This window comes from Amphiprion ocellaris, chromosome 21, assembly GCF_022539595.1.
Source record: "Amphiprion ocellaris isolate individual 3 ecotype Okinawa chromosome 21, ASM2253959v1, whole genome shotgun sequence".
Lineage (NCBI taxonomy): Eukaryota > Metazoa > Chordata > Actinopteri > Pomacentridae > Amphiprion > Amphiprion ocellaris.
In genome coordinates, this window is record NC_072786.1 from 14764472 (window position 1) to 14775440 (window position 10969).

The following is a 10969-nucleotide window of genomic DNA, read 5'->3' on the forward strand; positions in this document are numbered from 1 at the left end:
GTCCACCTACTTTGACGTCATTAAAATGTGAAACTGTGCCGCTGTGGAGAGCAGCAGAGTTGTGGTTATTGACAGTTAAGTTTCGATCCCTGTTGGCAGAGCCAGCTAATGAATTAAAAGTATTGTATGTGATGTAAACAATAAAGCATTTACTGCACTGGCAAATGTTGGTAGGCTGAGCTGTATACAGTAAACAAGTAATATAAAAGGATTTCCACATTGCAGTTACATGAAATTATCCTCTAACAGTGGATAAATGTGTCATGATTTGAGGTTTGGCAGTTAAAATAAATACTGCAACAATACAAATATCAATTATTTCCATGAGGTTTTACTGTTTCCTCTTTTCCTCCTAAATCTTCTCTGAAATTAACATTACTTCTAAGCAGTGGAGGGATAAATTACAGCTGCAAAATTACCTCATTTTATTTTTTTTAAGGGAAAGAGCTCACACAGATCTGTTATCCCCAGCACTAGTCTAGATAATAAAAGATTGGAAAAAGAATAAATACACATAGACTTTGATTTGGTTCTGACAGAAAAATTTATTTGTAAAGCATTTTTGTTTCAGGATTCAACAGAAATCTGCATTAATTGTTCATAAATTTTATCGTATTGTAAAGAAATGTGACAAAAGTCAATTCTGATACATTTAACACCCAGGACTACCTGCTAAGCAAACTGTTTTGATATAATTTGTAGCACATTGTTGTTTCAAAGTCGTTAAAAAAATTTTTTTCTTGATAATGGTAATTATCAGTTCTCTTAAAGTGCACACAGATTTGCCCAAATATATATGTATATAAAGGCCAGATACAGGAAAAAGTAAAAATGTAGTTGCATTTAAAATGATGATCCTGCACATGCCGAGTTCATTTGTAGTGAATCAGATATTCAGGATAGATTTGATTTGGATCAAAAATAACAAAAATGTTAGGATTATTGATATCATTCACACAACTGTCATGAGTGTTTATAAGAGATTCATGATCAGGTTTTAGGAAATTCGCTTGTCCAACAGTTGATTTTCCAACTATCACCCGAGCCAAAAACATGATTTTAGTGGGTCTGTTGTGTTTGTTCCCACCATCCACTGGCAAAGGATCCATGCTGCACATACTGTACTTGTCCGCGAATGAAGCATATTTGGCAAAATATATCCCTACAGAAAGAGAAATATGTATAAATTTAGTTGCAGAAACTCTGGTTAGCAGTGAGATCTAGATTGCAATTATTTAAATCAGTAAACTTACCCTTGCCATACACGCCACGTTCAGCTAACCGTAAATCAAAGTTGTATTTGCAAATGCTGTCAACATTTGTTATTTTGGTCCCATGGAAGAGACGCTTTTCTTGTATATCTTTGACTCCATGAATCCTCATTAACTGCTGTTCTTTCCTTTGATACACACAAAAGAAGAAAACAAAACAAACAATTTGTAATAAAATATTGTAGTGTAATATTTTTAGATATGATATGCTAAAACTAAAAGAAAATATAGTCATGGCAAATGCTATTAGACTGAAGAGTAGAGTTAAAACGTGTACGAAATGCATAATTTTGAATATTCTAGTAATCACTGATGTTTTGATGATTGTGTGTGTGTGGGGGGGGGCACAGTTGGAAAATCATAAAGTAAAGCATCTATTTTTGGTGTGAAGACAAATTAGATGCTTTTTAGAAAAATTAAATATGGACTATTCAAAACATAATGATGTAAACTTGAGGCAATACAACTTTTTTAAAAAGGTGTATCAGAAATATAACAACACATAATTGTGTAAAATGCATGAAGACTGTCATAAAAAAGTAGGTCTCTGAAGTGAGACCAGGGCAAAGTCTGAAAATGTCTGTAAAATATGATCTAATGGTGAAATACCTGATGTCATGATCTGACCGATAGATTTAGAAAAGTGTAATGGTGTCAGAACCGTCTGTCTAAAATACGTGCTATAGGCATGGAAAAAAAATGGCCAACTCTCGCAGCATAAAAGACAATACACAACTGAGCTCAGTATTTTGTTACTAAGAACTGCTCCTGGGTTTTTGTTGACAATAAATCCTGCTGCCTCGGAATACTGACTTCTCCTGGTGATTTTTTCTTAAGAGCATTTTTGAACTTTTGCAGACGGTCAAGTCTTAGAAGGGGAATGATGACGGGAAAAGAGAGAGAGTGTAACTTCCAGGCATTTTTACCTGCAAAATAATTCCCAGAGGTCCAAATTCTGTATCCTGAAAATTGATAGAATGGATCTGCCCAACAATCCATCATTCTTGACATAACTTGTCACAGTCTGATACTCCGGGGTGCGTTCATTCAGAGTGATTAACTATAAAATAGATGAGATTTACACAAATGAAACAAATAAGAAAGCATATCAAAACATTAATTCAGTAAATTAAAATGTAAAAACTGACAATACTTCCTGAACATATTATGGTGTATATTGTTTTGAAAAAAAAAAATTACTTTTAAATATGAGAGATGAATAATAGCAGACCAAATCCCTCATCCAAAAGTCGCTCTACTTAATAGTTTTCTGTGCTAATCACCTGATATGGACGGTTGAGGTCAACTGCATTCCAGAAAACCGGAGCAACGATGAAACAGGAACAGCTGTGGGAGGAGAGAAACCAGAGTGGACACTTTTACTTTCATTTTCCCAGAAACCAAACTAAAGACTGAGGTGTGTGTGTGTGTGTGTGATTTCTTATTTCTATACGAATTTTACGTCTGATTTTTACCTTCTTTCAGTTTTGGTGCTCCGCTGGATTCTTCTCTGTCTTCCTGTGTTGAGATCAGTCTGCAGCATTGCTGCACAGAGACACAAGTCATTTAATTTCAAGACCTTTACAGGTATATTAGAACCGGGAACAAGAACATGTAGTCATACACTGTACCAAAGAAATCAGTGTTGATGCGGCAGTTGGATGAATGAGTCACTACACTTGCAGTGTTGTTCTTTTGGTAATACCTTTCCACATCCTCACTGGTGAAACTGTTATGAGGATCATCCTGCAGCAAAGGAACCATAAATTAACATTTACTTCACAGCTGATCAGCTCTGTATTACTTTATGTAATGACTGCAATTTTAAAAATAAAACAAACAAAAAAGCAAACACCTCACCTCAATGCGATGCCACCTTCCACAGTCTGCCAGGTAATACCAAAACCACTGGGTGCCCGGTGGGATGACCCATGGGACCTCTGAAGTGTCCATATATTCCACTTCCTCATGGTACATCATTAAACAATTTATATCGCAAAAAAAAATTTAAATAAAAAAATTATAGTGATCTTCCTCCCTCAGGTATACTCAGGTAGATTTTGAAGTTGACAGTGGTGTGTCTGACTTATTTAAATCATTCAAAGCCACACCTTCTGAAGTGGGCTGGATTTTATCACTGCGGAACACAAGCGGATGATTATGTCAGTTTCACCTGAAAGTAAAAACAACAAAAAAAAAGATTGAATGTGCTTCTGGTAAAAGGTTTATTAGTTGTAACGTGCAAATTACAGACACACATATAGATTCACGTACTACTCACACACTCACAGCTGCAGTTATTTGACTGAAGAGATCAGGTTTCTTGCATTGTAACTAGAGTAAATCCATTTCTGCACTTTTTCTATGCCATCTTGTGAACTTTCAATAAAAATCCTTTTTATGAGTTCAACAAATGCACACAGCAAAGCAGTTTCATTACAGTACTACACATGTGCTGGCTACATTCTTTTTTTTGTTTGTTAAATCTACACCAGGTGCAAAGAAAACCTGCTTATTCCTTAAGACAAAGAAACTAGCAGTTCAGTGAAAATTTGATTTGGTTCCAAATTCCATTAATGGACTTTAAGCTCAGTCGTCCAGACTTTAACAATCAGAAAAGATACACAGAAACGAATATTACTCGGGGACAAGTGAACACGACATCACAACTTTATGTCATTATGACACAGTTACAAAACCTTTCATGGAAAGGGGGAAAAGTGCACTGATGCATGGTTAAAAAAGAGGTAGAAGCGTTTTTATGACAATAATAAATTAAAAAAAAAACAAAAAACAGAAAGACATGGCGATATAATACATTGTACACAGTTTTTGACAGATCACGGTGTATAATGAGAGAGCTGGAACGTGTTTTTGGTTTGTAAATAAGCGTGGCACTGTGGATGTGAAGGAATGGATGTGGCCAATGGCAGGATATCACCTATAATCTACAGGCTGCATGTGCCACTCTTATTTTGTTCACACGTATTGAACAAGCAAGAACAGATTGCGAATTTAATACAAAAACTGCCACAACGACTGCTCTTCAGTCGTCCTTTTTCGTCACAACCACAAGGTCCCGTCTAAGAATACACTGTACACTGCATATAAACGGTACATAATGTCTTTATTGTCGTCCTGCTTTTCCAATTCCTCCAAAGGCACTTTAGCTGACCCAGTTAGGACTTAATTTGACTGAAAAAACAAAAGCCCAATTGTCTCCTAAGCTGCTTCTTTTTTCATCTCATCCCGCTATCTGATTCGTCCCAACTTTTCCATGCTGGAGATTCAACCTTTATGGGGAAAAAAAGTAAATATCTTCTTGTGAGGCATCAATAGAACTCGATCAAATACTCTGGGTAGATCTGATTGCTGTCGAAAATGACGTAGATCTTTGGGTTGGCCATATCATCCACGCAGCTGTCATAAAAGTTGGTGAAGCTGGCGTCCTTGGAGGGTGGTCTGCAGTACATGGGATGACCGACTGTGTATTCTCCGACAAGCACTCTGGCCATGAACATCGTCTTATATGGCGGCTCGGTAGCGAATATCGGCGGTGCGAGTCCATGTCTCTGTAAGGTCGTGTTGTGTTTCCCTGTGGTGTGACAGAATTTACTGGAGTATTTGGCATCCCGGGCAAAGTAGCTCCCTGCAGGAAGGACAAATGAACAACAGCGTTAAAAATCAGACGATAAAAAAAACCCCAAAGTGCAGTGAATTGTTTCATGATGCTACGTCACAACAGAAAGAGATCTACCTTTGCCGTAGACATCGCCATGGCTCCCTGTCAGCCGCCAGTCAAAGTTAAATGTACATATAGCTTGTATATTGCTGTGTCCTGTGCCATGAAACAGCATTCGCTCCTCAATATCCAATGTTCGCTTGACTTTTCGCAACTGTGTTTTCTTCCTTAGGGGAGAACCAAGGAGTGACAACACAACACAGAGCACTGATCACCACTTTGATACTGGATGATTGGATTTTACAAGTCGAGCCGAGCAATGCTTTGTTTAACTCTAACAGGATAAAGGCTGTGTCTATGGTAGGAGCTTGGAAAAAGTATCACTGTTTGCTTTTCTCCTACAGTGTCTACAGCCAAGTCAAGTAAGCTAATTTAGTCAGTACATACAGAGAAATAATCAAATTAGTGTCCATTGCTCACACAAAGCAACGCTGTGGACACTGAGCAGTCCACTTATGTAGTAAATAATCGTCTACCTGCAGAAGAACTCCCACAAATCCAGATTCTGAATCCTCTGGATGGATTTGATTGGATGATCCATTGTCCTTTCGTACAGTCTGGCAACTTCTTTAAACTCATATGTGTCTCGGCCGAGCTGGATGAGCTGCAAAAACACAACCACACATGTGTAAACAGTAAAATGGAGGTTAAAAACTGTGTATAAAGAAAAACAATGAAGGATCAGCAAATGACAGCAGAGTGAGAGAGCGTTTGTTATGAAATTCAGATGCTACTTTAGGTTGGCTGTCATTGTAATATTTGGTCACATGGCACAACACCACCTGACCAAACCAGTAGAAATTCTTATTTCCTCAATATAGGATTAAGAGTTTGGTTTCTAAGTCATAGTTAGCTGTATAAAAATAACACAACAGAGGATTTATTTTAAGTGTAAGGACGCTAGATGTCAGATATGAGATGGTTTTATTTGGTATTTTTTAAGCTGATACTAAGTCAACTTATGATTAAATATCCTGCAGTTTTTGTCTCACTAGTAACTGCAGAGTCTAATCTTTTAAATTCTTATTCTTCCCTGTAGATAAATTTCTATGAACAATTCTACTGAGAGTCATAGTAAACCTTAAACTCCTAAAACACAACATCTCAAAATACCATCAGGATTCCTCCAGCATCCTTTCTAGAGCATGTATAAATGTCCTGTTGTAACATCTTCAGGAACTTTGTGATGCATCACACACTTAGAAACACAGTAAGTAAAGACAAAGATCCACGCAGAACATTTCCAGCACCTGTTCAATAAACGTTTTAAAAGAAGAAGAACCCTCCTGGAGAAAATGCTACCAATTTCAATACCAAAAAATCTGATTAATTGGAATTTCATTGTATGCCACAATAATACACAATAGTTACTGTCCTCACCTGATAGGGCTCATCTGTATTGATCCTCTCCCAGTGGCAGGGCACAGGCAAGGCAAGATTATCACAAATAAACCTGGCAGAATAAATGAAGGAGAAAGTAGTTATTATTGTATCAGAGACTGAACTAGTAAGTTGCAAAAGCTTGCAAAAAAAAAGAGTCTAAAATATGAATATTTAGAGCAGAAATCCTCTTCTGTTCTCGCTCCTGCATTTTGAAGATACTAAAATTCAGGGTCGGCAGCAGGGTACCTCCCAGAGGAACTGGTTTGGAATTCAGGTTTGAACTCAAGGCTTCTTGAGACCAGAAGATACATGAACCCTGACCGTTTATTTAAAGTATGGTCTTCTTTACTAGGGCTGCACAATATATACATCGTCAACATTGCGATCTGTTCATGTGCAACAGCCACACTGCAGGAATCGCCATCTGAAGAAAAGCCAATTAAGTCAAATCCATCACTGCTACAATGTTTTTTTCTGCTTGATGCAAAAAGAAAACTTGCATGGTTCTCATTTTCTATGACTAACACACAACAGGAGTCTGTCTGACCAAACACAGTCTATTCAAATTTATGGGCTCTTTTTTTACTTCAGAGTTTGTTGACATGCGTGTTCCACGTGTCCACAGCAAAATGGGTGAGCAACAGCAGAGAAACACTAAAAAGGAGAATTTGGCTGCAAAAAAGAAATGCCGTGTCAGTTGGATGGAAATGTTGTGGCTACAGATGGGATGCTGCTCACCAAAAACCAGTACTCGGTTGGCAGTGTTCTACCGTTTTTGCCACTACGTGAGGAAGCACAACTAATTTGTTTGACAATTTACATCAGCATCACAGAGCTCTGTTTGAGTGCAAAGCCAGATCTGAGAGGCATCCAAAAAAAAAAAAAAAAAAAAAAAAAAAAAATATATATATATATATATATATATATATATATATATATATATATATATATATATATATATATATATATAAATAAAAATTTTGGATGCATGTGACAGTGTCCTTCTGAGAGCTGAGTCACATGAGAAAGGTTCCATACAGCTTTTTCAAAGTTATTTTAAATCTTTTTATTATTATTGTCTATGCAGTTGCACTCCCTACAACATCATCCCAATTATTCTTGAATGATTAATTCTTTGTCAAATAGTTATTCAAGTCACTGGTTAAAAGTCCAGTAGTTCCTCATATCATGACTGATAACAAAGAAACTAAAAGTATTGCAATGCTTGTTTTTTCCAATATCACGGAACAATACTTTCTTAACCACAACTTGACACTGTCCCCTCTAACTTTCTCAATAACATCTTTTCTCTGTTTTCTAATAAAAAGTAATGAAACACTCGCGATGTTTACTTGAACCAAATCTTACCTGAAGCCAGTTGCAGAATGGAGGGAGCGTTTGATTGGCCGCTGCTTCCCTGTTGTTACATTTATCTGACGCATAACTGGTGAGGAATTCAATAAAGATACGGTCAACAAAAACTCTGATTCCTGTACAATTTCTGATACTGGATTTACTCGAATAAATACTGATCGTCACTGGAATTCATGGAACTATTTTCCTAAATTGTCTGTCTGATTAAGCACCTTTAGCATTAACTCATCATCGTACCTGAGAAGTCCAGTCTGTACGTGTACTTGGCTGTGTAGAACTCCATGACACCACGCTGGTTCCTGTTGTAGCACTGCTCAATCTGAGCACTCGTCACAGAACAGGCTGCACTGGGATCAATCTAAAAGACATTAAGAAAGACAAATTAATCAAATGGAGAGCCGAGGGATAGATAATTAATCAGCAGCTACTTTGTTTACAGACTAATCCTTTAAATCAAAACAGGTCTGTGGTCAAAAGTTGGATGGCATCAAATTAGTTTTCAAGTATGTTTGTCAACCAAAAACATTGATTTTCTTTTCTCAAGTGTTCTAAAGAGAGAATTTGCTGCTTTTCTTTGTGTTCTATCTTTCTAAACAGTTGCCTGCACACACAAGGCATCTGAAGATGACACTCTGAGCTGACAACAATAATTTTCTAGTATTTATAGACCAAACTACAAACCGATTAATCAAGAAAGTAACTGCCACTTGGAGTTGACGATAATTTGTTGCTTTTTTAACTGTTTTATAAGACAGAAATTGAGCAACTAGTACTTGAAGATGCCACCTTAAGAAATACTGCAGAATGTCTGACTTGCCTATTAGTTGTAGTCTGTTTCACATATGGGTGTTAATCAATAAATGGAACTGATCATTGATCTGTTCTGATTTTTGGTTTGCACACAATGGCCATTCCTTTGTGCCAATCAGAATGCTTCCCGAAAATTAACTGATTGTGAACTTCATCCAAAGACGGAAAGCTAGTCTGTAACATTGCACTGATTAGTTTCATCTGCAGACTCTGGTCGCTAAATATCCCCAAAGTATTACCAGAGGAGGAGTAATATGCTGGGAAAGCAGCATAAAAACTGTTAGAAAGTCTGTGTAAAGTTGTGGTGTCATGTGAACTACCTCAAACATGTGCCACACTCCACACTCAGCCAAGTAGAACCAGCACCAGTTGGGCTCGGAGGTGTCCATCTCCTCCATCTCAGTGGACTCCTCCTCTGACGATCTGATGGCTAACATAGCTAAATCTGAAATTAATAAGTGAGAACACGCGAACACACTTAGGCAAATCGCAGCTACAACACAGTACAGGGGGGTCAAGATGGTGTTTTATTCGTCAGACAAACCTAACGTCAAGGAGTTGTTTTTAAGCCACGGTCTTGAAGGCATTTCAAAACTGCCATATCGACCTAGCTAACCATTAACGGCTGCCGCACCCGACTCCTCTCAGCTCTACGGGTGTCTTACCGGCTCTCAGCCTGGCTCTAACTGGCTGCCTGGCCTTATCGGCAGAGAAAACCTTCATACATTATTAATAAAGCACCATAATGGTCACAGACTCGATCTGAATGTAAATAACTAACGCTAAATATCATTTTCTTCTTCCCCTGCCTTGTTTACTTTTATTTCCTGGTTCGCCACGCACCCACCCAACGTCACACGTCACTGTCATGTGACTCCTCCCTCCAATGGAGGACTAATTCCCAGAGTTTGTCCTGTCAGGAGCTGTATACAACCTTTGCAGAAAAAATATTGGCGATAGTTTAGAGCAAAAGACAAAAGTAATATCACTGTGTCTGAGTGACAGAAAGTTCAAACGGTACTTTTAATTAAATCAAACAAGTAGCGCAATGATGAAGTTAGCTTTCAAGATTCAAGAGATAAGATAAAGGTTAAGGAAAAATAAAGACTAGAATATAGGAGAGATGCCAAGACTGTAAAACACAGTGTCTGATTTGTGAAGAGGTTTTAGTCTTTCTTCAGCAGTCTAGTCCAGATTTTCCTCAATTATACATAGTGGCTTTTGTTCTAGTCCTGGTACAGTGTGGTGTAGATATGAGGGGAAAGAAACTGTGAAATCCCTGTTTTTTTGCATTATCATTCTACAATCTAGTCCACATTAAACCTGTCTATAGCTAATTGTTTTTGCTGGTCTAATGTGGCCTAAATCCAAAATAAAAAAAATAAATAAATAAAACCCACAGAAATCCATAAAAAAAATCACAAGTAGAAGTTTCTCATATCAGTGACTTTGCTTTAGCCCTTTGATACACTGTGTGTGTGTGTGAGTACATATACATATATATATATATATATATATATATATATATATATATATATATATATATATATATATATATATATATATATTAGTTTTTGATCTGGATTGGGCCTAATTTGGTCTCGACGTGGAAATCTCAATTTAGTTTTCTGCTTCTTTTTTGTGGAAGAGGAATGCTGGTAGAAAGCTGTTCATCATTGGCTAGTACAATTATCTAACAGATCAAGTGCATTTAGGTGTGACACTGTCCCATAATGACGAATATAGGCTTAGTTTGTGGATCAGTTTGAACATTCTCTGGGATAAATGCCATCAGACCAATCAGTTTTCTAATCTGTGTTCTATTAGCTGTGTGTAAAAAGGCCTCAGTAGCAAATCAGGACCGAGCTTTAAAAATAAATGCGAAAATAATAAAATCCCTCAGCTGAGAATGTCACCAGGTAAAAGAATTTGTGAAAAGATGGCACTTCTTACTGCTGATTCAAACTGTAAGAACCTCTTCTGGATGGAGCAGGCTAGCAGTTACCATGGTGATAAAAACAGGTTAAAAGAGAGCCACTTTAGTGACATTAAAAACGCAACTCACCTAACTAGTTTATTAATCTCACTTCAAAGTCCGTCTCTTTGTGCCAGTCCGACTCACCTGATGGAGGATGCAGGTATAATCTTGCCATCGGCCGCTCCTCAACGCTTGCACCGTTAAAGCTCCGCCCACGTCGACTGTGATTGGTTCAAAAAATGCAAACAAGCCGATTGATACTGAGGTGAGGTCAGTGCTGGGTGACAAATCAAAAAAAGCACTGTTTCATGTGGCGTATTTATTTATTTATTTTACATTTTTACAACTAAAATTCAGGATTCACAAATTTGAAATTGGGTTCCAGACAGCTTTAAGACTCTACCCCCAAAT

General features: G+C 37.4%; 2 protein-coding genes across 4 annotated transcripts; both read right to left on the reverse strand.

Moving 5' to 3' along the window:
- Window positions 1–534: 534 nt before the first annotated feature.
- On the reverse strand, window positions 535–3439 carry LOC111571519 (protein mono-ADP-ribosyltransferase PARP11). 2 transcript variants are annotated; one of them, XM_035950217.2, is made up of 7 exons: window positions 3132–3439; window positions 2977–3017; window positions 2747–2816; window positions 2555–2618; window positions 2198–2331; window positions 1254–1399; window positions 535–1162 (listed from the first exon to the last, which is right to left on the reverse strand). In XM_035950217.2, exons 1-7 carry the CDS (start codon window positions 3239–3241, stop codon window positions 873–875), a joined length of 855 nt encoding a protein of 284 aa, XP_035806110.2. In that variant the 5' UTR covers window positions 3242–3439; the 3' UTR covers window positions 535–872. The 2 variants fall into 2 exon arrangements, with proteins under 2 accessions (XP_035806110.2, XP_023130487.2); XM_023274719.3 differs by having other exon boundaries at window positions 2903–3017; window positions 3132–3437.
- A 479-nt stretch (window positions 3440–3918) lies between these two features.
- LOC111571515 (protein mono-ADP-ribosyltransferase PARP11) lies at window positions 3919–10764 on the reverse strand. Of its 2 annotated transcripts, none has more exons than XM_023274715.3 (8): window positions 10703–10764; window positions 8901–9025; window positions 8008–8128; window positions 7765–7840; window positions 6394–6466; window positions 5490–5617; window positions 5029–5180; window positions 3919–4920 (listed from the first exon to the last, which is right to left on the reverse strand). In XM_023274715.3, the coding sequence occupies exons 1-8, from the start codon at window positions 10731–10733 to the stop codon at window positions 4604–4606; spliced, it is 1023 nt and encodes a 340-aa protein (XP_023130483.1). In that variant the 5' UTR covers window positions 10734–10764; the 3' UTR covers window positions 3919–4603. The 2 variants fall into 2 exon arrangements, with proteins under 2 accessions (XP_023130483.1, XP_023130482.1); XM_023274714.3 differs by lacking the exon at window positions 10703–10764 and adding an exon at window positions 9125–9427.
- Window positions 10765–10969: the final 205 nt, after the last annotated feature.

What these genes read in the sequence shown, in the direction of transcription:
- LOC111571519 (XM_023274719.3), bottom strand. Translation starts at nt 3,251, where the DNA reads ATGATGTACCATGAGGAAGTGGAATATATGGACACTTCAGAGGTCCCA. An exon ending in CATCAACACTGATTTCTTTG is followed by an intron (nt 2,817 to 2,902) that starts GTACAGTGTATG and finishes GTCTCTGTGCAG; the next exon opens with CAATGCTGCAGACTGATCTC. An exon ending in AGCACCAAAACTGAAAGAAG is followed by an intron (nt 2,619 to 2,746) that starts GTAAAAATCAGA and finishes CTCCTCCCACAG; the next exon opens with CTGTTCCTGTTTCATCGTTG.
- LOC111571515 (XM_023274714.3), bottom strand. Translation starts at nt 9,167, where the DNA reads ATGCCTTCAAGACCGTGGCTTAAAAACAACTCCTTGACGTTAG. An exon ending in AAACAACTCCTTGACGTTAG is followed by an intron (nt 9,026 to 9,124) that starts GTTTGTCTGACG and finishes TATTAATTTCAG; the next exon opens with ATTTAGCTATGTTAGCCATC. An exon ending in CATTCTGCAACTGGCTTCAG is followed by an intron (nt 6,467 to 7,764) that starts GTAAGATTTGGT and finishes TTATTCTGCCAG; the next exon opens with GTTTATTTGTGATAATCTTG.